The sequence below is a fragment of the Callospermophilus lateralis genome, unplaced genomic scaffold (genome assembly GCF_048772815.1).
Source record: "Callospermophilus lateralis isolate mCalLat2 unplaced genomic scaffold, mCalLat2.hap1 Scaffold_63, whole genome shotgun sequence".
NCBI classification, from domain to species: domain Eukaryota; kingdom Metazoa; phylum Chordata; class Mammalia; order Rodentia; family Sciuridae; genus Callospermophilus; species Callospermophilus lateralis.
The window spans coordinates 192,682-218,053 of record NW_027514713.1 but is presented as its reverse complement, the minus strand read 5'-3'; the positions used below and the strand labels follow the sequence as shown (position 1 = coordinate 218,053).

The 25,372-nt window shown below is 46.1% G+C and overlaps 1 protein-coding gene and 1 pseudogene across 3 annotated transcripts; one reads left to right on the top strand and one right to left on the bottom strand.

Moving 5' to 3' along the window:
• Nucleotides 1-10,938: 10,938 nt before the first annotated feature.
• On the top strand, nt 10,939-21,664 carry LOC143389531 (helicase MOV-10-like; annotated as a pseudogene).
• Nucleotides 21,665-22,733: 1,069 nt separating this feature from the next.
• Nucleotides 22,734-25,260, bottom strand: LOC143387751 (rho-related GTP-binding protein RhoC-like). 3 transcript variants are annotated; one of them, XM_076841947.2, is made up of 4 exons: nt 25,105-25,260; nt 24,084-24,204; nt 23,689-23,819; nt 22,734-22,853 (listed from the first exon to the last, which is right to left on the bottom strand). In XM_076841947.2, exons 1-4 carry the CDS (start codon nt 25,258-25,260, stop codon nt 22,734-22,736), a joined length of 528 nt encoding a protein of 175 aa, XP_076698062.2. The 3 variants fall into 3 exon arrangements, with proteins under 3 accessions (XP_076698062.2, XP_076698063.2, XP_076698064.2); XM_076841948.2 differs by having other exon boundaries at nt 24,084-24,165; nt 25,126-25,260; XM_076841949.2 differs by lacking the exons at nt 23,689-23,819; nt 24,084-24,204.
• Between the last annotated feature and the right edge of the window lie 112 nt (nt 25,261-25,372).

Genomic DNA, 25,372 nt, shown 5'->3' with positions numbered 1-25,372 from the left:
AGGATAAACACGCAAAAGGCTTGTTATATTTGTTTTGGTGGTAGCTCCACCCCTTTATTCTTCTAAACAGTTTCTTTTCCTGGTACTGAAGCTGTTGCTGTTAACCATTTATTGCCTAACATTGTTATGTTATGTACTTTTCTCTCAGGGACCTAATTTTATTTTTTTAAGGGGCAACTCTTACTTAAATACTACTAGCAATTAAAGAGCAATACAGACTGAAGTGTAATTAAGTGCCCAAATATGTGGCTCAAGGGTAACAATCACCAGCCTTTCAACATAATGAAGCCTGTGCGGTGAAGAAAATGACTGTTTGTCCTGGCAGAACCCCTTGTCCCTCTCTCCCACATAAACGCACCTTTATCTCAGAGACTCCTAGTTCTTTCACCCCAAACTTCTTTGACTCATGCCTTCCTCCCTGTATCTAAGCCAGAGCAGGGAATATGGGGGAGGGGGCGTGATGACCACTTGGCTGGCGTGCTGGTTTACATCTCTGCCAGTCTGGGGGAGGTGCTGGATGATCTGCCCTAGTCCAGCTGCAGCCGACCTAGGTCCCAAACCCGCCCAGAGCCCAATCGTTCTGCAAGGGCCAGGCCCCTATGCGGAGTTTCCATGGAGAGCCTCCAGGGCAGCCCGCCCCTTACCCCGGACCTGGCCCAGAATGGGGTCCAGTGCTCATGCGCTGTCGGTGGCCCGGCACAGTGCTCACCGTGGGGGAGGGGCGCCTGCCTAGGGGCCCAGCATCATGCGAGGGCAGGAAAGACGCTGACTGGCTGCGCGGGCTTGTCGGGCACCGCCCCCTGAGTATTGAGGGGCTGCGGTCCTGGGGGTCCACTGTCTGGGAGACCCACTGTAGGAAGGAAAATCTCAGTGAGCCCTGTAAAGAGAAAAGGGGACAAACTATGTAGGCACCAAACCTCCATTAGCACCTGTGGCTTCTCCACGGAGACAAGGGCCAGGGACAGCCTCCTAGAGGCCCCTTTTACCCTATGGCTTAAAGGTATTTGGTCTCCTTTTCCTGTTACCACCCAAGTGAAAATCAAAGAGACTTCTGTCAAACCACCTCTAAAACACCTCTATCAACAGGCTGCTGCCTTGGGCAGAAAACCAAGAAACAGTTTAACAGGGATGCATATGAAGAATTGTACAAATAAATACGGCAATGATATTGGGGGCTTAAGAACAGTCTCCTGAAAAAGACTGCATTGTAGCCGACGGAAAGGCCAAGATGGGTGAGATAAGGCTGCCATGGTTTTGTGCAGGTCTTAGACTGACTTAATAGGAATATGGTTTGGGGTGGGCGAGGAGGTAGGGATTCATATTGACCAAATAGATCATATCTGGAATATTGTTTTTCATAATGGATGTCGCGTTTTTAGAGGAATATTAATGGGTGTGAGCATCATCTGGGGAAGGGACAAAAATGACAAGGACTGCTGCATGCCCTCATAGGGTGCTAGGCACTTTAGGGATTTCAAAGAAGAAAAAATACACAATCCCAAGGGGAGCAATAAAGGCTGTGATATGCATATAATATCAACTTATGCAATATACTATGCTATATGATAAAATTAAAAGAATGATAATAGAGATAGTAAAAGGCTGGAGGCCACACACTTTGGGCCACACTTGTAATTCCACCAACTCGGCAGGCTGAGGCAGGATGATGGCAATTTTGAGGCTAGCCTCAGAAAGTTAGTGAGTCACTGTCTCAAAAAATAAAAAGAACTGGGGATGTAGGAGCAAAATTCCCCTGGGTTCAATCCTCAGTATAAAAACAAAAGAAAGAAAGCAATTACCTTTGGATCACTTCATATCAATACTTTCTATACATGAATTAGTTTGTTTCCACAAAGTACATGGCTTTAAATACAGGTTAGCTACTTCTTTGGCAATAGAACTGTTGCAGAAGGGGAGAGACATCCGATCTCATCTTCAAACACCGCCAAGCACAGCTGGGGATTTATAGTCAGTGAGCAGATGAAGGGGTCAGTGTATAGGAATTTACCAAGAGGAAACATCAAGAGTTGCAGAGGTGGGAATCTTAGTAAAATGACCTATAGGATTCTTATTAAAGGCAGACCAAATACTTATATATCAAAGGTGGAGAATAAGGAACTGATCTTCAGCTGTGAAGTGTGATTTTATATCAAGTGTGAGAGAATTCTCACTCAGCCAACTTAGACTTGTAGCTAAAACTGAGATAGTCTAGAATAGGGTTCAGAGGAGTTTGGCTATCATTTCATCAAGGAGAGTCTTTGACACTTTAAACTGAAGATAGACAATATGTTTCACTATAGGGAGAAAACCAGCTCTGTTGGATTGCAAACTGAAAACCATGGATGGGTGAATTGGGGGATTTTTTAAGTAATTTTTAGGCTTCTGTTGTTGCTGCTGAGATGGGGTCTCAATTCAGGCAGGCCTCATATTCCTGGGCTTAAGCCATTCTCTGCCTTTAGCCTCCTAAGTAGCTGAGACTACCATGAGCACTATTTATTTATTTTGCAGTGCTTGGGGTAGAATCCAGGGCTCTCCTGTTTTGCTCTTCCTCTCAGTGATATATTGTATGCACTTGTTTTTTATGCAAATAAGATAGTACTCCCTTTAAATATTAGAATGTGATGTAGATGGTGACAATGACCTCGGGCTTGAAGGATAGATAAAATTTCAGTACATCAAGGAGGAGGAGGAGGAGGAGGAGGAGGAGGAGGAGGAGGAGGAGGAGGTTCATATCCTATTATAAGACCCAGTCAAAGAAACAGAAACGTTTGCCCTAAAAAGAGAAAAAAAAAAAAAAACAGAGAGGACAAGGTAGTTGTTATATTCTTGAATATTTTACAGACTGTCAAGGGAAGAATGTTATTCTCCTTTGTCACTCCAAAAAGAAAAATAGACCTTGTAGACCTTCTCTTCCTGCCCACCAGGAGGGGAGATTTCTGTTATGATTAAAGAGAACTTTCCTACTCATTTTTTTGACATTTATTTTTTTAGTTTTAGGTGGACACGATGTCTTTATTTTTTATTTTTATGTGGTGTTTAGGATCGAACCCAGCATCCTGCGTATGCCAGGCAAACGCACTACCGCTTGAGCCACATCCCCAGCCCTTCTACTCATTTTTTTATTTATTTCATTTGTCCTGGGGATTGAACCCAGGGGTGCTTTACCACTGAGCTGTGTCCCCAGCTCTTTTTTTATTTTTTGAGACAGGATCTTGTTGATTTGCTGAGGCTGGCCTTGAACTTGCAGTCTTCCTGCCTGAGCCTCATGAGCCACTAGGCTTACAGGCGAGCCCTCTGTCTGACTTCAGATTTTCTATCTTTGAGCATATTTGCATCTGCCTTCAGTTCTCAGCATAGACTTTGAATATAGTAGATGCTCATTAAATGCTTACAGGAGAATAGGTAAGAGGGAATAGTATGCCATCATTGTCAGTAATTCTAGGGAATGTAGGTCTTTGGTAAAGTGCCCCTGGGTTCAATCTCCAGTACTGGTGGGGGGGGGGGGCGGAAACGTTTTCTGTTCATGAGGAGGAGGAGTATGTTGTATTTATCATTGTTATCGTGGAAGATCTGAGTGTGTCTTATGAAACGGCGGCTCTGGAAGCTGAGGCAGGAGAATCTGGAGTTCAAAGCCAGCCTCAGCAACAGTGAGGTGCTAAGCAACTCAGTGAGACCCTGTCTCTAAATAAAATACAAAATAGGGCTGGGGATGTGGCTCAGTGGTTGAGTGCCCCTGAGTTCAATAGTTCAATCCCCAGTACCAAAAAAAAAAAAGTTAGATTTAATTTTGTAGAGTGTGGAGTTGTGAATTGGGAAAAGAAATGATTGGATTTGTGTTTGATGATCCTGCCTATTTAGGGGATGAGTCAGAGAAGGGATGCAAAGCCAGAGGTAAAGACAACAGTCAAGAAGTCCTCAAAAAATGAGCAAAGGATATGAGCAGGCAGTTTGCAGAAGAAATACAAATGACTGATAAGCAGAAGGAAAGATCATTGACTATATTAGTGTTAGAGAAATACAAACTTAAAGAAGCTACCAATTTTTGTTACCAGAATGTACAAAATTTTACAAATTGAAAATTTCTGGGATTAGAGACTTGGAAAAGGGCATTCTCAAACTCTTGTTAGAACAGAAATTTGTACAATCTGTTTAGAGAGCATCTTGGTAGAACTTATTATCTAAGTTGTAAAGTCTCTTTGACCCAGGAGTTCTACTTCAAGGAATTTGTTGGTTATATTTGCCTGTAAGTACAAAGATTTTTGTGCAAGGATAATGATTGTAATGTTTTGAAAATCCAAAAAATTATAGGCAGCTTAACTGTGTATTACTGCAGAAATAAACACATCACATGTGTTTATATCCTGCTCTCCTCTGCAGCTGTTCAAAAGAACCAAGAGCCTCTAAAGGGTGGGGTCATGGAAGGGCACCATGTTGGTGGAGGTCTTCTGCAGAATAGTATGGTAGATGTATAATCTCATTGTGTGTGTGTGTGTAAAAAAATCTATTTTTATATATGTACAAAAAATGAAATTTGTTTGATTTACCTCTCAGTTAAGCAAGCAGTTTGCAGTGAGGGGATGAAGGCCTTTATCATTTTATCTTAGGCATTTGTCCTGTTTAAATGTGCTGTTTTAACACTTTTGGTGACTGACCATTCATTTATCTCCTTATGCATTCATACTTATTTTACACCTATGAACCTCATATATGCTTTTTATTGTGGGCCTCTCAGCGTCTCACATCCCATTTCCATTTTCACATTCTACTCTACACTCAGGTAGTATCAACCAGGGTATTTTTTTGATCATTGTTTTTATTAAAAAGGGATTATGGGGTTGCAGATGTGCCTCTGGTGTATAGTGCTTGCCCAGCATGCAGGTCTGGATATGGTCCCAGCACTACCAAATAAATAAATAAGATAGAATAAAAAGGGATTATGTGATGCATATTTTCAACATCTCACTTTGCTTTTCTTACCTCTCTTTTTTTTTCCTGGTACTGGGGATTGAACCCAGAGCCTTGCACATTTGTATTCTACCACTACGCTACATCCTCAGCCCTTTTTAAAAATTTTATTTTGAAGCAGGATCTTGCTAAATTGCCTAAGCAGACTTGAACTTGCAATCTTTCTGCCTCAGTCTCCTAGTAGCTGGGGCTACAGAGTTATAAGCACATGCCTCACTTTTCTTAATTAGCATTTTACATGTCTGCTTATCAATCTATCCCTCTATCTTAGTCTTTCATGATGCATTTCTAAGTAATTTATAACTATAATTTTCCCCTTAACACATAGGCATGATTATCATTGAGAGTTCAAATTTTATTGTGGTTTTCTCCCTTTCTCTCTCTCTCTCTCTCTCTCTCTCTCTCTCTCTCTCTCTCTCTCTTTCTTTTTTTTTTCGTAGTGTGATTGAACTCAGAGGCTCTGGCTAAGTTGCTTAGAGTCTTGTTGAGTTGCCCAGGCTGGCCTTGAACTTGGGATCCTTCTGCCTCAGCTTCCTGAGCCTCAGGATTACAGGTGTGTACCATCATGCCCATCAGGGTTCTTCTTTTTTATTTTAAATTGTAGCACTGGGGTTCAAACACAAGGCCACATGCATGCTAAACAAGCACTCTACCACCGAGCCACTTTTTTTTTTTTTAGTAAAATTTACATTCAGCAAAGTGGACAGAGTTTGCAAACTCATAGAATGTAACACTTAAATCCCCCAGATGGAGATACAGAGCATCTATTCACCCCAGAAGGTCCCTCATATCCTTTCCTAGTCAGTCTTCACGTTTACCCACCCAGAGGCAACCCTTGCTCTGATTTTTCCCACTAATTAACTTCATATAATAGAATCTTATACTTTGTACTCTTTTGTGTAAGGCATCTTGCACTCAGCATAATATTTTCTTGTTGTTATCCAATTTCATTGTCTTAATCATCAGTTGGTTTTATTTATTTAATCTATCTATCTATCTATCTATTTATTTTAGTTGTAGATCAAAACAGTATCTTTATTTATTTATTTTATGTGATGCTGAAGATAGAACCTTACATGTGAGAGGCAAGCGCTCTAGGGCTAAGGCACAACCCCAGCCCCTAAGGGTAATATTTTTGAGATTCACCATGATGTGTGTACCAGTAATTCCTTTTCTCACTGTGTTCCATTGAATGATTATAAATGAGTTCTGTATTGTGTATCTGTTCCTATTTTTGCCTTTTTTTATGAGAGAGAGAGAGAGAGAGAGAGAGAGAGAGAGAGAGAGAAATTTAATATTAATTTTTATAGTTTTTGGCGGACACAACATCTTTGTTTGTATGTGGTGCTGAGGATCGAACCCCGGCTGCACGCATGCCAGGTGAGTGCGCTACCACTTGAGCCACATCCCCAGTTCTGCCTTTTTTTGAGGTTATTTTGAATCTAGCTGCTATGAACATATTGAACAAATAAAATTGTTTTGTGGGCATAAATTGTAATTTCTTTTAGAGATAGATGTAGGAGCAGAATTAATGAGTCATACAGGGTAGGTATATGTTTAGTTTTCAGGAAACCATCATATCTTTCTCCAAAGTGATTGTACGATTTTGCATGCCAACCAACAGTGCAATGAGAGCCCCAGGTTTCTTGTCAGTGTTTGCTGTTGACATCCTTTAAAGTTTTAGCTGTGTGACTGGTTGTGATGCATTCTTCATAATGACTGCATAATATTCCACAGTGTGAGTGTTTACAGGTTAGTCAGCCACCATTACATTAATGGACATTGGTTTCATTTCCAGTATGAAAATAAATGTGGATGACTTCAGTATACCTGTGCATGTGGTCTTACGCATTGATATTTTTCTTTCTGTGGGATACTTTCCTAGGAATGGGTTCTGGATCTTAAGAATACATACATATATATATATATATATATATATATATATATATATATATATATATATATATATATATTTGTTTTTGCTTTGTTTTTAATCTAGTTTTTTAATAGGATACCTGTATTTTATTTTATTTAACTGGGATGCCCTCAAACCCTTGGGCTTCAGTGATCCTCTTCCCTCAAGGTAAGGAGTAACTGGGACTACTAGTGCTCCTCATGCTTGGCTAGGATCCCTGTATTTTTATTGATCATAAATGTTTCCATAGTACTACCCCCAAAAAGCTCATAATACTTTACATTTCTACCAGCAATGCATCAGTTCACTTTTCCATAAACCATAATAGCAAGTAATATTAGAACTGTTTTTCACTTTTATCAGCCTAATTGGAATAAAACAAGATCTCATTTTTATTTTAGTTTGCATTTCTCTACATTTGGGGCATATTCATACTCTTTTGGTCACCTAAATTTGTTCTTCAAATTAAACATTCGATTTTTCTATCGAATTGCTCACTTTGTCAGTTTATAAATTAAACTTAACCCTTTGTCAACTGCATTTCAATATTTTTTGGTTTTTATCTGTTGAATTTGTTTATATTACTTTTTTTTCATTGCTGGAGATGTAACCCAGACCCTTGGGCACTAGGCAAGTGCTCTACCACTGAGCTAGACCCTTAGGCCCTGTTTATCCTACTTCTTGACATACAAAATATTTTTTAATATTAAAAAATGTTTGTTTGTTTGTTTGGAGGGTAGTGGGAATTGAACTTTAGTATCTGGCTAAAAATGTGTATTTTTTAATAAATTTAAAAACCAAGGCTTTCAGTCTTGGCTAGAAAGTTATCCCTAGAAACCTAGGTGACTAGATGTATGTAACACAAAGTGTGGGGGTTTCAACAATAATGTGTTTCCAGATGCACCTGAAATCTTAGCAGCTCAAGAGGGTAAGGCAGGAGGGCCACAAGTTCAAAGCTAGCAACTTAGTGAGGCCCTTAGCAATTTAGTGAGAGCTTGTCTCAAAATAAAAAGGGCTTGGGATGTGGTTTAGTGTTTAGCCCCCCCCCCAAAAAAAAAAGAAAACAATAATATTAAGTTTGTGATTTAAAAAATAATAACAATGGCTATCACTTTATACCAGGGATAAATTAATTTGAGAAGGAGTAAGAGAAAATTATTTGAAAAGTATTTAAGGGCTCACATTGATACTAGAAGTTGTAAATATGAGTTCTGTATACCTCTGTGCTCATGCAGAAGTTTCCAAAAATAAATTTCACATTAAAATTTCAATTTTGTCTTGTCCCAAAAGACAGAAGATCAGATAATCTTGGGCCTCTGTCCTCTGCTGGCCACATGGTGGCTGGGGGTGGGGAGCAGTTGTTCCCCTGTAAGGCAGGCATGCTGTTTCCATTTTGTTCAGTCCCACAAAGCCCCCTTTTTTCCCAGCACTGATTGAGGAGCCCAAAGCCACATTTCAAAGTGCCTGCACTGTTGGTTTCTTACACCATGACATATAGTCATTCCTACAGGAATGACTCAGAAATGGGACTGCAGACGCTGTGGGCTGGGGCTATGGGTGTTAAGATACCTGGCTTTTGTAAGAATTTTAGTTTGTGTCCTAACCCATGAACCTGGTGATTAAAAGACTCAGGAGCCCTGGGTAAAGTTCCTGATGGTCTCTAGATTCCAGTTCTTTTATTACTGGTCCCCTCATTTGGTCCTGACATATAATTTTGAGAAATTTCCTGATTCTCCTCCCTCTATTGAGGGTTTCTTCTGTTTTCCCTTCCTTCCTGGAAAGATCCCAAACACTTTCTGGGTCATAAGTACCACTTGAGGACTCCCTAACATTAGGCACTGACACTGACTTTGGCCTGAATTCTCAATTTCTGACTCATGGAGGCAGAGCTGCCTTTGGACCAGAGGAATCTCAAACCCAGCATGTCCAAATCCAAATGTCATGGTCTGTTCCTCCACCACCTCCTCCTCCTTTCTTTGCCTCCTGTCTCAGGGATGTTTCCCAAAGCCAAGCCATTGATCTGGGTATCCTAGACTCCTTCCTCTTTCCAACCTCTATTGTCCCTCCTGGTAGTTACCTAATTCTGCTAATTGACATTCTAAATCTGATGGATATGGCCCCTCTTCTGTTCCTATTACTACCTTGTTGAGGCCTTTTTTCTTTTAACCAGACAATTGCAATGGCCTCCTTCTAACTGGTCTCCTAACCTACAGTCTTGCCTCCAGCAAATCCATCCTCCAATCCTGATGCCAGAGTGATCTGAAATGCAAATATGTTCTTGCCACTCCCCTGCTTAAAACCCACCAACTGCAGTGGTTCTGTAACAGCAGGGTAGTCTCTGATCAGGGCTGAAAGTAAGCTGTTACTACTCCTACTACTGCCACTATTAGTACTACTATTACTACTAATATAAATACTAATAATAGTAGCTAACATTTATTGATCATTTTCCATTATGCTTTCAAATGATTATCTTTTTAAAACAAATTATAGCCAATTCACAGTTTTCTGAATGATACTGCTCTCGTTTGCCTGGGGTGAAGGATAGGGGCAGAGTTACAGGCAGGGGGCACCAGGGAACTGTTCCTAGCCATCAGCAATCTTATCATATGTCCTAGAAAGTGACCATGCTGATTTAGCTTCAAGAGTTAATAGGGATTACCATAATTCTTAGGAATGAAGATTTGCTTTCCATCCCTACAAAACATCAAGGGAGGGTGTCTGTCACCTCGATCTTGAACGTGTCCATCAAGTACACCACACGTGGGAGTGTCCTTGGGCTCCTGGGGTGTACCAGGAAAGGGGAGTGAAGGACTTCTGGCATTCAGGGTCAAAAATGCTTGATCTGGTCCCTGCCTACCTCTGCTGCCTCCTGCCACTCCCCTCACAATTCTCACTTTAGTGCAACCAAACTGTATGTGATACTAATCATCACTCACTATTCCTGAGGTCTCCTATTTGCCAGGTGCTGGGCTAAGTGGCTTGCCGCAATGCTATTATCTTGGGTGAGGCTCACAACAACCTTTAAAAGAGGCAAGCCTTGTCATTTCCATTTCATAACGGAGGGAAGCGAGGCTCCCAGAGCAGTAACGGCCCAAGTATCGAGGTCACACCCCTCACCTTGACTCACTGTGCCCTCCCTCTTTTGCCTGGGTAGTGCCCATTTATCTTTGGGAGACCTGTCCCCTCCCCTAGGCTGCCCTGGGAGCCTCAGAGGTTGCACTGCAGTCACACACTGGAATCTCTGGCTCAGACTAAGTGCTTCTCAAGGCAGGGTTTGGGCCTCTTGCATCTTGGAACCCCCAGCATCTAGCACACTGCCTGGCACCTAATAGACCTCTGTAAGTGCTTGTTGAGTTGACTAAACTGAATTCCAGACGCTGAACCTTGAGGTCATTGTCCCGCTGACCAGTTTTCCCTGTCTTCACCTCTCTAGGCACAAAGCTATCTGATCTTTCCCTTCCTGCTTGGGTCCCACCTGCACCCTTTGACTTCCGGGTGAAACTCCTCTCTCATCAGCCATGCTGCCCACACTCTGGACATCTCTACTCTCTCTCTCATCCCCTCTCTCACCCACAGGCAGGACCCCATATCTACTCCTCTCAATCAACTTATTTGGCTCCCCATTGGCCTTAAGTCTTTCCACTGTTTTTTTTTTTTTTTGGTTGTTGTTGTTTGGGTTTTTTTCCCTGTCCCAAAGTTCGCTCCCCACCCCCACCCTCCAACAAAATCTGTTTCTTTATGTCTCTTCACTAAGTCCTCCCAATCAACAGCCCACAGTGGGGTTTTCTCCTCAGAAGTGCATAACCCACAATGTGCTATTTAAACCAGTTTTATTTTGCCTTGGGAAGTCCCATTGCCTTGCCTGAAGACGTTAAAAATTTCTCCTGTCCCCAGCCTGAATCTCTGTGTCCCTGAACCCCAGCCTGCTCTGCGGCAGAGCTGGTGTGTCCAGGACAGAATGACCCTCAGAGACCCTTGACCCCCCCTCCCCCCACACCCGTCTCCTGGCCCTGCCTTCTCCTCAATTACCTGTCTCCTCTTCTTCTGGCAGCTTTGGGATTCCCGCCCCTGACTTCACCTTCATGCTGTATGGAATGAAGATTGCAAATCTGGCCTACATCACCAAGACTTGGGTCAAGTTCTTCAAACTCAACTGCTGAACTGACTCGCGGCTCCCAGAAAAGAGGAGAATGAAGCTGAGCTCAGATATCAGCAAGCACCGCAAGTCACTGCTAGCCAAGAACGTTGATAACAGGTGTGTATTCATGTGTGTGTTTGTTCATGCACACACAATTGCTGGTGAGGGGTGCTCAGGGCATGGGGGAAGGGCTGTCTAGCCAAGAAAAGAGTAGTTTGCTCAGGTTGTGGGGAGGCCTCTTCCTTAAGGAATGGGGGAAGCAGGTGTGGGGCTTGGTGGGAGCATGGCTGGCACTCTCCCCAGGGCATCCCCCAGCCCAGGCCGCTCCTGCCCTGGCCCCCACCCTTGACTCCCACTCTACCCAGGGCTGAGTATCTTCACGGGAAGCATGGGGTAGACATGTAAGTCCAGGGGCCACATGAAACACGAGAGGGGCAGCTCCTTATCCACCTGGATTTGAACTGCACAAAGGTGCTGACCCTGAGGCTCCAAAACGGAGGAAAAAAACCTGTTACCTTCACTCACCTATTTCTACTCTGCCGGACACCCCATTTTGCCTTCTACGATGGTGACCAGGAGCTTCCCTGCCCACCGGGCCCAGGTGAGTAGCTTTCCAAAGGGAAGAACTCTAGTGGGCAGGGCTTGTCCTAGCAGGGCTGCAGCTTTGGAGCACACACTCTGGCTGTCCAGTGGTCTTCTCTCGGGATGGGGCCGACTGGGTGAGTGTCGGGGTCAGCATGTTGGTGGGAGGGTCCCTGCCTTTCCTCCCCCCTCCCATTCACTCAGCCTTCTTCCTGCAGGTGAATGCTATGAGTTGCATGTGCACTGTAAGACCAGCTTTGTGGGCTACTTCCCAGCCATGGTGCTCTGGGAGCTGCTGGGACCTGGGGAGTCAGGTTCAGAAGGAGCTAGCACTTTCTACATTTACCATTTCTTGGCTGCCGTCACCCACAGCCATCTGGATGCACAATTGAAGCCCATGACTCCCTTCAAGTGCACCTGTATCACTAGAAACCCTGTGTTGACCCACCAGATAGAGGAAGGAGAAAGACCTGACCCTCCTCTGGGCTCAGAACCTTTTTTTGCCTAGGAAGCAAATTTCAGGAGAGTAGCAGGTCCAAGGACAGTATGAAAACATTTTTTTTAAGAAGTGTTTTCACTGTGTAATGGATTATCAGGCAGCCCATTATAGACCGACACACCTCTCTCTCTCTCTCTCATAGCATTGGGGATAAAAACCATGCATGCTAAGCCCATGTTCTACCCAGCCCCCTCTCTTCTCTTTTTAAATTAAACAAAAATTTGTGGTACTGGGAATTGAAATCAGGGACAATTTACCACTGAGCTATAGCCCCAGTCCTTTTTATTTTGAGACAGGGTCTTGCTAAGTTGCTGAGACTGGCCTTTAACTTTTGATCCTCTGTCTCAGCCTCCTGAGGTGCTGGGATTATTGGCATGCACTGCCACACCCAGATCTCTCTATTTTTTAAAACAACTTTACTGAAATAATTCGCATATTATACAGGTCAGTGATTTTTAGTATGTTTATAGATATGTGCAATCATCATTACAGTCAGTTTTAGAACATTTTATTATGCCAAAGGAGAGACCCAATACCCTTCAGCTAACACCCTTTTATCACTTACTCACCTGCTCAGTGCTTAGCAGCCACTCACTTTATCTCTGTCTCCATAAATTTTCCTATGCTGGACATGTCATGCAAGTTGACTCATGTGTAAACATCCTTTCGACATAGCTAGCTAGTTACAAAATACTGTAGGACCTTCACAGTTAGATAATTGTTCACTTTTTGTTAACAATATATAGGTGCGAGGTGCAGTGGCATATGCCTATAATCCCAGTGACTTAGGAGGCTGAGGCAGAAGAATTACAAGTTTGAAGCCAGCCTCAGCAACTTTGTGAGGCCCTAAGCAAATTACTGAGACCCTGTCTCAAAACCAAAATTAAAAAGGGCTGGCTGGGGATGTGGCTGAGTGGTAAAGTGCCCCTGGGTTCAATTTCTGGTACCCCAAAACAATAACTATATATATACACATATAATATAATCTGGAAGCCTGCATACCCCCCAAAATTAACATTGGCTGTCCCAGGATGGTAAAAATGTTATTATAATTTTTTTGCCAGATTCTTTTTTAATAATGAAAATGTATTATAAATAATATTTTTTAAATATTCCAAGTATTGGGTTTTCCAAAATTGGTCCAGCCTTGGACAGAGCAGCCCCATGAGCTAGTGAGCTCCATGTCCTTGGGCAGAAGCTGCCGACCACCCTTTGGCAATGGCATCACAGAGGTCCTTGTGCATCCTCCATGGAGGGGCATTCCCAGATTTTTGAAGGTGACAAGTTCAATGTTTATGACAGCATTTCCCCCCACTTCTGCAGTACTAAAGGCTATGACTTGAAGCTAAGTATGGCACTGGGGACAGACTACCCACCCCCACACCTCAGGCAGCTGCTCCCCATCCTTCTTCAGGGAACAAGTGTCTTCACTGCCCCAAAGGAAATTTCTAAGATAAAGTAAGTGCCTCCCCTCGGTACCACACTCCCGTCTTCTCTCTCCCTGCTGGCCTCTTCCTGTTGCTTTGGATGTCTGTCCAGCCTCCCAGGCTCTAATCCTTCACCTTGGCTGAGCATGCCCACTTGCCAGGTGCTGTTCCAAATGGGTCTTGCCCATTCTGGTGGGGAACAGTGAGCACTGATCATTTCTTTTATTTTATATTGTACATTCCATATTGTTGTGAGTGCTTTGAATAACTCACATAATGCTAAAGTAAAACCAAAGCAGGACAAGGGGATGAATTGGTGATGTTTTACAGAGAGCAGTCAGTCCTGGCCTCTTTGAGGAGGTGACATTTGAACAGAGAATGACATTTGAATGAGGTTAGGGTGTGAGTCATGGAAGGAGGATCTGGGGGAGAATGTTTCCACCATAAGGTTTACCATGGATACTCAAGTCAGGTCTGAGGTTGGGTCAAGGACATCAGAGGAAATAAGAGTTGGGGCTCCCTTTTTCAAGGCCTCTTACCCCATCCATTTCTCTGTCCTTCTGGTCATCTCTGCTTCCTGGTGTGTTCCTAGTTGCAAATGGGAGAGGGTAGATACTCCTGGTGATGGGGGTGCTTGACCTGTCCCTTTCCTGCCCTTCCCACTTCCTCTCCCAAACATCATTGCCAGGGCCCAGCTGGAGACAGCCCTGATGTGGAGGAACTATGAGGTGAAACTCTGCTGCTGTACCTAGAGGAGCTGCGGATGGAGCATGACATCCGGCACTATGACCTGGAATCGGTGCCCATGACCTGGGAACCTGTCAACCAGAACCCCAGCCTGCTTACACTGGAGATTGGGGCTCAGATCAGGTGCAGAGAGGGCAGGCTCAAGTTAGCCAACCTGTATAGGCCATTCCTAAATACAGGGCAAACCTAGAAGAAGGATGAAATGGTTCCTGTCCCAGAGAGGTCAGCAAGGGGTAGGGTGGGCATCTTTTGTCCAAAATGGTGTCAGAGAAGGACATTGGGATTTTAATCTAGACTTTGCTACTACTCGCTGTGTGATCTTGGGCAAGATCCTTGCTTTCTCTGAGCCATAGGTCCCTTATCTAAAAAGCTTTGAGCTAGACTGGATAATTCTTAGGGCCCTTTCTAGCTCACAGATTTTGAATGTGTGTACCTTAGACCAGAATTACCCATGAGAATGAATTTCTGCACACAAATGCAGGTGGGAAGAGAGAACAAGGATGATCAGGGCAAGATGACTATAGAAGATGACTTTTAACAAGATTTTAAAGGCAGTATAGAACTGAGCTGGTGAGAGGGCAGCTGAGTAGAGTGGGAAGCAGCTGCCAGGCCTTAAACTAGCACCCTGGAGTTCTGCACCTATGAACAGCTTGGGAAAGTTGTCTCCTTCCTCTCCCCACAACTCCTGTCTGGTGGGAGAGGAAGGGGAACAAGGAAAACGCAGTTCTCTGAGTCTTGGGTTAGAAGGCCAGAGCCTCAGGTTTCATCCCTCAGAGGTCTGGAGAGCCTGGGGGTTGGGTCCTTCAGTGACCATGCTTGGGACAGAAGCTTGCTAAAGTTTACACCCTGTAGGTTCCTGGTGTGACTGAGAGCTGTCCCTCAGTTCTGTGGGGAGACCACCTGTTTGCCCTTCTGTCCTCTAAGACACACCAGGAGGACCCCATCACCTATAATGGCTTCGTGCACAAGGTAGAACTGGACTGTGTCAAACTGAGGTTTTCCATGAGGTGGGTGTGGGGGGAATGCTTCTTCAGTCTTCTCCCTCAGGCCAGGGGAGACGAGAGGCTTTCTCCTAAGATGAGTGGATCCCAAGCACAGGGCAGGGACTTTTCTTCCAGGGAACTTTGAGCTAGAGAGAGCTTTTATGGAAGTCTTGGAAAGAGAGAGTGGAGCAGAGGAAGGTGGAGGGAGGTCCTGGCTTTTTACTGCCTGGCCCACCTAACTGGAGCTCCTCTACCTTTCTCCCTATCCAAAGCCTCCTGAGCCGATTTGTGGATGGGCTGACCTTCAAGGTGAACTTCACCTTCAACCGCCAGCCCTTGTGGTTCCAGCATCAGGCCCTGGAACTGACAGGGCGCTGGCTGCTGTGGTCCATGCTTTTTCCTGTTGCCTCCCGTGGGGTCCCGCTGCTGCCTTCAGAAGCGAAGCTCAAGTGAGACTGAGGGCAGGGGACTCCAAGGCTGGTTGGGTTGTGGGCATTGGGGATGGAGTCCTAGAGGCCTCTGGGATGCTAGATAAGTTGAAGTTCGGATTTCTGGCCTCCCTGCCAGGCTGTATGACCGGAGTCTGGAGTCAAACCCAGAGCATCTGCAGGCCACAAAGCACATTGTTATGGGCACCACACGTCTAGCCCCCTACATCATCTTTGGGCCTCCAGGCACTGGCAAGACCATCACATTAGTGGAGGCCATTAAGCAGGTGAGGCTTGATTATAAACCTAGGACCTATATCCTTGACTCCCCCAGGTGGAGTGGTTCTGGCCAAATTCTGCTTTCTTTCATCACCCTGAAAGTTCTTACTTCTCAGCAGCCATCAAAAGGAGGTGGGGAGGGCTGGGGCTGTAGCTCAGTGGCAGAGCACTTGCCTAGTATAGGTGAGGCACTGGGTTCAATCCTTAGCATCACATAAAAATAAATGGATAAAATAAAGGCATTCTGTCCATCTACAACTACAATTTTTTTTAGAGGTGGGGTGCTAGAGTCATTGTGGCTGTTGAGCACTGTTCGGTAGGTTGGGCACTGTGTGGCTCTTGGAGTGACCTTTTGCATTTTGGTCTTCATAGACTTGTGTGTTTATTGCAGTTGTTGTCGCACGTCAAAGTGTTAATTTGAGTAGCAGGGCTCCAGGATAGAACTTGTCTTTTATATCACTGCCTCCCTTAGCTGTGGGAGGCAGATGCTGCACTGCCCCAGTGTGAGTCACCAGAGTTTGTGAAGGTGCTTCCCACACTCTACCTGTCCGCATCTCAGGTGGTGAAGCACTTGCCTGAAGCTCATATCCTAGCCTGTGCTCTGTCCAACTCAGGTGCTGACCTTCTCTGTCAGCGGCTCCGGGTCCACCTGCCCAGCTCCATCTACTGCCTCCTGGCCTCAAGCAGGGACATCCACATGGTACCTGAGGACATTAAGGTAAGGGAAGTGCAGAGGGTCAAGGGATGGCAGATGTCTGGGAGACACTAAGGGTAAACCAGAAAACTAGGGAGACTTGGATCCTAACCCTTGGGTGGGTGAGAACCCTCCCTAGGCCTCAGTTTCCTTGTCTATAAAGTGGCCCATTGCCAGAGTGAGGGTGGGAATTGGTAGAGCCAAGCTGATGTCTCATGTTGCTTCACAATCCACAGCCCTAGTTTAATGGGGATGCGAAAAAGGGGGAGTATGCGTTTCCTGCCAAGAAGGAACTGCAGGAATACCTCATCTTAATTACCACTCTCATCACGGCCAGCAGGTGGGGAGTGTGTTTGTAAATAAAAGGGTAGTGGGCTGGGAAGATGGGGAAGGGTTCTCAGTGGGTGAGTGAGGGACCAGATTGGGTGAGCATTCAGGTTTGGTAGTTGGGTGCCTGGGGATGACCAGCCTGGCCTGACACCTCCCAGGTTGGTGTCGGCCCAGTTTCCCATCGATCACTTCACACACATCTTCATTGATGATGCTGGCCACTGCATGGAACCTGAGAGTCTGGTGGCCATAGCACGTGAGTGGCTCAGGGTGGGCTGCAGGTGTGCCACCCTGCATGGGGAGATCCCACCACTTACCTTTCTCCTCATACCACCCTTGCCTTCTAGGACTGATGGAAGTTAAGGAAATAGGCAATTCAGGAGGGCAGCTGGTGCTGGCTGGAGACCCGCAACAGTTGGGACCTCTGCTGTGGTCCCCACTGACACAGAAGTATGGGCTGGGGTACTCGCTGCTGGAACGGCTGCTCACCTACAATGTCCTGTACAAAAAGGGCCCTGATGGCTATGACCCTCAGTTCATAACCAAGCTGTTACGCAACTACAGGTATCCCCACACCCTCATCTCTTTCCACTGCTAACTCATGCCTTTGCACCCACTATGCCCCAGCAGGAGGCTCTGGTCTGCATTCCTCATTACTGGTGCTCTGCACCTCTGTGATGCAGAAAGGACTATAGACTGGAAGGTCAGAGGCCTCCTTTAGCTAGTGGTTTCATTCTGTACTAGTGAGATTATCTAGATATGGGGGTGGTCAGACACAAGGATGTTTCTGATGTCTGTCTCAGATGGCATTTCTAAGCAATGCAAGGAGAAATGAGAAAATGAATAGTTTTTCATAAACATTATCAAATTAGAGGGCTAGGCAGGGTTGTTTGTTTTGCAGTGGTGGGGATTGAACCCAGGCTCTCACACAAGCTAGGCAAAAATTCTACCACTGAGTTACATCCCCAGCCCTGTTTTGTTTTGTTTTTTTAAGAGTCTCTTTGTTGCCCAGGCTGGCTTCAGGCAGTCCTCCTGCCTCAGCCTCCTGAATGGCTAGCTGGACCTACAAGCACACAGAACCACACCCTGTTTATATACTTCTTTTACTGAATAAGTTTAGACATTAAAAATGCTTGGATGAGTACCATATAGGACAGTTGCAGAAAGTAAATGTTATTGTGTCATTACTTCTTTTATTTTTGGATTTAACATATTATATCAAATAAGGGTAATGGGAAGTGATACATTGTTTTTGCACTGCCCTTCCCTGGCAAAATTGAAAGCTGAGTCCCTAATTTCTTGGTTTCTTTTCTTTTTTTTTTTCTTTGAGGGGTAGGGTGTGCCAGGGATTGAACTGGGCATGTGACCACTGAGCCACATCTCCAGGCTATTTTTGTCTTTTTTAGAGACAGGGTCTTACTGAGTTGCTTCAGTGCCTTGCTTTTTGCTGAGGCTGGCTTTGAACTGGTCATCCTCCTGCCTCTGCCTCCCAAGCCACTGGGATTGCAGGCATGCACCACCATGCCTGGCAAATCTTTGTTTTTAAAAGTAATTTGAAAAAAATAATAATAATTTCACTGGTCACTAGATCCCTATAGACCCACAAGTTCTGCTTTATGTGGTGTGCAATGCCTGGCAGGAGAGTTTGCAGGTGAATGTGTCCTGCTATGCAGGAAGCAGGAAGCAAGATGGTCATGTGTGGGCCTAAAACCTGTCCCCCCAGGGCAGGACAAAAGTAATGCAGGTCTTGGTCTAGCTCTCCCTCCCTCCTTCCTCCCAGGTCCCATCCCACCATCCTGGACATTCCCAACCAGCTCTACTATGATGGAGAGCTGCAGGCCTGTGCAGATGTGGTGGATTGAGAGTGCATCTGCTGCTGGGAGGGTCTGCCTCAACAGGTGAGGCTGGACAGAGCAGGGCTCAGGCCCCCACCCCCATATCTTGACTGTTTACTGAAGGTAGGAAAAGGCTCGACTGGACACCAGGGTTCCCTCCAGTTGTCACCTTGGCCTGAGCTTCCTTATTCCCTGCAAGGTTTTTGGACTGGGAGGGAAGGGAAGCAGGGAAGTCCAGCTGAGGGTTTCTTCTGACCCTGTGACCAGGGATTTCCTATCATCTTTCATGGTGTGATGGGCAAAGATGAGTGTGAGGGCAATAGCCCATTCTTCTCCAACCCTGAAGAAGCTGCCACGGTGACCTCCTACCTGAAGCTGCTCCTGGCCCCTTCCTCTAAGAAGAAGAAAGCCCGCCTGAGCCCACCAAGTGTTGGAATCATCTCACCATACTGGAAGCAGGTCAGGCCCTCAGTTCCCAGCAAGGATGGGTCCTCCCCGAGGTGATACCTCTCGAACACCTCTGGCTTCTGCTGGCCCTATATCTCAGAAGAGTGCAGAGGTCAGCTGCCTCCTCCCTCTTTGCTCCCTAGCTCCTTGGCCTCCTTCCTGCCTGGTTCCTCTTGAATTGAGGTGACTCAATAAGAAAAAGATGCCTTTCCCTTCCCTCCAGGTGAAAAAAAAAACCCATTATTGCATCACCAAACTTGACAGGGAGCTTTGGGGACTGGATGACATAAAGGACTTGAAGGTGACACACTACTCCACATTCACTCTCACCTTTGTACCCTTCTTTTTCCCAAATCAGAGACCTCAGCTCCTATGCCACTGCTTTAGTCTGGCCCATGTCCCTGTCCTACCTCCACTGCCTTGGGACAGAACTGGGTTTTTCTCCAGCCTGTTGCTCCTCAGAGCTCCAGCTTATAGTTCTGGCATGGAATCAGAAAGCCTGCATGTTTAACAAGCTCCCACATCACTGTGATAGGGCAAAGACTCAAACCTGCCCTAAGAATGAAGTCCAAATGCCACAGCCTACTCCCGCCTGTCATGTGATATTGTTGCCTCATCTCCACCCTCAGTAGCTTACCACTTGCTCTGAGGTGGTGATTTGAAGCTCTTAGTACACAAAAAAATCACTTGGAGGGCTTTTAAAACTGCCAGGGCTCCTTCCAGCCAATTAACACTGCTATGGGGGGAAGCTGAGCCAGGGCACTAGTATTTTTTACATCTCCTCAGGTACAAGCCTGAAACCTACTCTTTTGAGATTTGGAGACCTCTGCCTTGAAAAATTCTGATCAGGAGGTCTGGGTTAGGGCCCAAGGTTCTATAGTCTTAACAAGTACTTGCTGATTATCTCCAGAAAGTTTCAGAAACACTGTTTGTGGTTACTGTGTTCTTTGCAACACTGTTTGCTTTGTTCTGATGGCTTTACAGGCCTGATCCCAGAGCTGGCTTCATTCTTGAGGTTTGTGCTTCCACAGAATGCCTCCTGTCCCCTGTGGCAGCACTCACATGTTAGAGTCTGTAAACAAGTCAGGATATCACCTGGCATTTTGCCAGAGAAATGTTAGAGTCTGTAAACAAGTCTGGATGGCGCCTGGCAAAATGCCAGAGGGAGTGGTTTGTGAAGTAAGGCCAGCGAACCATTAAGTTTGGAGATTATTTATTGGTTGACTGCTGTATCTATTTTATGCTAATTAAGATAAGCTGTGTGGAATGTATAAATACCACTCCTGTCCTACAATAAACGGCTCCTACTCCTGCTGTATCAAGGTACACAAGTTGTTCATCACCCCCTGGTTATTTTGCCCAGCCAGCCGGGCTGTGGCACTCGCCCACTGATCGACAATTGCCCAGTGTACCCTCCTTGCAGCTCAAGCTCCATGGGGCAGACATTGCCCCTTAAGTTCCCCTTGAACCCACCTATTCTCATGCTCTTCCTCTGTCTCTTCTAGGTGGGCTCTATGGAAGAATTCCAAGGCCAAGAACACAGCGTGGTCCTGATCTCTACTGTGCAAAGCAGCCAGCTGCTTTTGTGCACTTTAACCTGGGTTTCCTTAAGAACCCCAAGGTTGGAGGGCTGGTGGGTGTGGCAGGAATTCTTTCTTCCTCTGGCCCTTCCTTCCCATGACCACACCACTTCTTCCTTCCAGAGGTTCAACATGGCTGTGACCCAGGCCAAAGCTTTGCTCATCATAGTGGGCAACCCCCTTCCCTTGGGCCATGACCCTGACTGGAAAGCTTGAGCATTGCTGCCCTGTAATCCCTCTTGGTGGCCACAAGTCCCAGCTTAGGCAGGTATATCTTCATTAGTACCTGCTTATGGCTCAATCCTCAGGATCAGTTAATCTTCATAAAACCTCCATCTTATTTGTAAGTGAGCTGACATTCAGAGCTTTAGCAACCAAGGCTCAGATGTGGCAGGCCCAGGCCTGGCCTCCAGCCTGTGATGGTACTCCTCATCCAGGCCTGCGCAGCTCTGTGTGCCAACACCTCTGTACCCCACAGATTCCTGGAGTTCTGTAAAGAAAATGGAGTGTATACAGGGTGTCCCTTTCCTGCCCAACTGGACCTATAGAACGGACAGAACTTACTTCAAGATCTGAGCAGGCTCAGCCCCTCTATCTCAGGTATGGCTGGGCCAGGGTGGGCCAGGCAGGGGACAGTGGTGAAAGAGAAGGTAAAGAAGACAAAGCATACGTCCTTTCTATCTAGGGCCCCATGGTCATGACTACCTCCACCAGGAGCAGGAGAGTGAAGGGGGCCTGTCCCTGCAAGTGGAGCCTGAGTGGAGGAATGAGCTCTGAAGACACAGCTGCCTGCCTTCTCACACCAAGCCAAGCCTTAGCCCGCTGCACCCAACCCTGAACCAGAACCCAGCTGAGCTGCCCCTCTAAGGGACAGGAAGGCTGGGGGAGGGTGTTTACAAACCAGCCATTCCACCCCTTCCCCTGCTGGGAAGAATAACACATCAAGCTGCTTGTTAGCATTGTTATGGGGGAAGGGCGAGGAAGAAAAACTCTGAAAAAAAATCTTGTTCTATGCAAAAGCCTCTTGATCATGTCACCTCAGCTTGGCCCCAGCTTCCTTTCTCCCCAAGCTGACGTGCAAGAGGGTGAGACTGTCACACCCAGTCCAAGGCCACATCTCCTCACAGCCTCCATGTCCAGGGGAGAAAACTCAATAGGCAGGGAAGCCACCCACCGTTTTCTAAGTTTAGTCCAGGCTAGAGACCATGCTCCTCACTTGTCTCACAGACCGAGCCAGGCATGATCTCATCTCTGCTCTAAGATTCCACCCTTCCACCCTAGTCATGCCTTTGCCAACAGGGGGCCAGTCTGGCAAGCAACTTGGAAATGAAGAGAGAGATTGTACTCTGGGCTTGCAGCCAAGATAGGAACCAAACAAAGGAAACAGAAAGCTGCCACAAATGTGTTGGAACCTGTGGCCTTTATTCATGCCCCCCAACAAGTGCAGTCAGAGACAAGGCCCCTGCCCAAAGGAGAAACTCCAATCCACCAACCTTAGAAATGCTCCTCTGAGCCAGAAGTATATAAAGTGCTGGTGTGTGACCATCCTCTGGGGAAGGCCAAAGGGAGCAAGAGCCCTACCCCTGGACCAAGGCAGCAGGTTGAGGGACTGCTCAAGAAAGGCAGGGCACAGACCCAGCTCCCAGAGGACAGGGAGGGAGGGCAGGCCCGCCACCATTCTGGGGGCTAGGGAAACGATGCAGTCCTGGGCAAGAGGGAACTGGAAAAAGGAGCCTTCAGCATGGAGTCCTAAGGGTGGAGCTCAAGTGTGGGTGGGTGATCCCTAAGCCCCTGTGAAGGAAAGGGGCATCCGGAGCCATGGGGATCTTAGAGAATGATCTAGCCCCTCCAGCACTTATTGTTGCAGACCTGGAGGCCAGCTCAAGTGGCCATCTTGAAAACCTCCAGCACTCCCTCCTTGGCTTTGGCAGAGCACTCAAGGTAGCCAAAGGCACTGATATGATTTGCCATATTCCAGCCTTCCTCAGATCGAACAGGATCCTGAGAAGACAGAAGATAAGGCAGAGGAAGCTGGTGGCTAGGTGCACCTCTCACCTCATCACCCATAAGTATAGTAACTCCTCCAGCCCTGAGCCCACAAAGCATCCAGGCCCTGGCTGCCCCAGGCAGGTATCTAAACCTCATGTTTACATTCAAAGTTGTTCCCAGACTAGCCCCTCCTCTCCCACCTAGTCGCAGACCCTATGGTACACATATGATTTGCCTGAATGTGTGTCGGCTACCTCCTAAATGACCTACCTTCTCCATCATCCCTCGAACCCATCCTCTGCCTGCTGTCCCAGTTTAATACCTGCCTTATATAATTATCCTCTCAAGATAGTCTCTATTCCATACCCTGGCAGCTTTCTGTAATAAACTCTTCCTCTGGTCAGTGGGCCACTAAGTGAGACCCTGAATAAGCCAGCTCCCTCATGCCCTAAGCCTTTCTTCAGACATTGATGATGCCCTTCCTCCCCAGGTACCCTGATGGCGCAGTCTGCATACCCCAAGTAAAACATAACCTGTCTCCCTGTGGACAAGGACTTCCTTATTCATCTTAGTAGCCCCAATTCCAAAGACAGAATAATAAACTGGAATAAATGAAAATGCTAAGCGACCTTGGACAAGTCACTTCATTCTCTGATCATCTGATTTGATACTGAGGTTTCTTCTGGTTCTTAGCAGGGCACACACATGGGAAAGAAAGAGGTAGATATCACTATCACTGCTTAACACAGGACAGTTGGCTGGAGAGAGAGCTCCTTTCTGCCCCAGCCTGAAACCCCTCAGAGGGCATCTTCCTCCCCAAAGTTCCCCATCACGTAGCCCCACCCACCTTCTTCATCTTAGCCAGCTCTCTCCTGGTATGCTCATCTTGCCTCAAGTCCTTCTTATTTCCCACTAAGATGATGGGCATGTTGGGGCAGAAGTGCTTCACCTCCGGAGTCCACTTCTCATGAACGTTTTCTGCACAGACATGTCCCAACAGGTACCTCAGCTTTAGCACGTGAGCCCTGGTCTTCCTTCCCATAGAAGTCTGAGGCTGATGGTCTCCTTCATACCTCAAAACTCCATCCCTTGTAGCGTATCCTCCCCCAAGCCCTTCCAAACACCGGAGATGCCACAACAAAAGAGCCAGCAGGGCCTGAGTGGCCCTTGTGACTCCATCCCCACAGCCTCAGAAATGGCTGACTCCAAAGGGTCTCCACCTCCTCTCTTCAAAGTCCTCACCCAGGCTGTCAGGGCTGTAAATGGAGATGCACATGAGGATGACATCTGTGTCAGGATAGGAGAGGGGCCACAGACAGTCATAGTCTTCTTGCCCTGCTGTGTCCCACAAAGCCAGCTCCACCTGACAAACGGGCAATGCATAGCTGACCCCAAGGGCCCCAACATGCTACCCAGAGATCCTCTCAAACCACTGGTCCTTCTGTGTGCCAGGCACCATATTAATCACAGTCACAACAAACTCAGATGAGTTTTTCTTAAATGATCTAAGATGTAAACTGGATGTACTGGTGCATACCTATAAACCAGCAATGAGGGAGGCTGAGGCAGAAGAATCAAAAATTTCAAGGTCATCCTGGGCAACTTAACAAGATGCTGTCTCAATTTGTTTAAAAAAGTAAAAAGGGCTGGGGATGTAGTTCAGTGGCAAAGTGCTGCTGGGTTCAACCCCTAGTAATCCCTCTCCCACAAAAATCACTAAAATGTGTTTGACTTTTGTGATCTCAAATGAATTGCTATCATGAATACCACTTTAATCCTCACACTCCTTTGGGGTAAGTCATGCCATCATCACCATTTTGTGGCGGTGGGGAGTTTAAACCCTGAAGCAAAGGGATTTGGCCCTGATTACAAAGTGAGTATGTGGTAGAACCAAAAAATATATCCAGGTTTTCTTTGGGTACTGGGTATTAACTCAGAGGCTCACACATGCTAGGCAAGTATTCTACCAATAAGCCACACTCCAGCCCTTTTTATTTTAGATAGGGTCTGGATAAGTTGCCTACACTGACCTCAAACTTGTGATCAATCTTCCTGCTTCAGCCTCCTGAGTAGCTGGCATGATGGGCATGTAACACCACATGTGACTATATCCAGGTTTTCTAAAAGAGCAGTTTCATTTCTCAAATTTTACTTGTTCCCACAGGAAAATAAAAAAAAGATGTGAGTGGGTGGTAAGGAAGGACATACTACGTGACCAGGAACAGGGTTCTAAGGCAGGATGGAAAAGGGCTCTTGGCCTTACCTGCTTGCCGTCCACCTCAATGTCTGCAATGTAGTTCTCAAAGACAGTAGGGAAGTAGACCTCTGGAAACTGATCTGTGCTGAAGACGATGAGGAGGCAGGTCTTTCCACAGGCTCCATCCCCCACAGCCACCAGCTTCTTTTTTATTGCAGCCATGGCTGGGATGGGCAAACAAGAGGCATTAGGGATTTGGGAGAAAAAACAAACAAACAAAAAAAAAAATAGTAGTCCAGAAACTGCTCTGTGGCCTCCAAAACCTCTTCACAAA

What these genes read in the sequence shown, in the direction of transcription:
- LOC143387751 (XM_076841947.2), bottom strand. Translation starts at nt 25,260, where the DNA reads ATGGCTGCAATAAAAAAGAAGCTGGTGGCTGTGGGGGATGGAGCCTGT. An exon ending in TTGAGGTGGACGGCAAGCAG is followed by an intron (nt 24,205 to 25,104) that starts GTAAGGCCAAGA and finishes CCCGTTTGTCAG; the next exon opens with GTGGAGCTGGCTTTGTGGGA. An exon ending in AGCTGGCTAAGATGAAGAAG is followed by an intron (nt 22,854 to 23,688) that starts GTGGGTGGGGCT and finishes CTGTCTTCTCAG; the next exon opens with GATCCTGTTCGATCTGAGGA.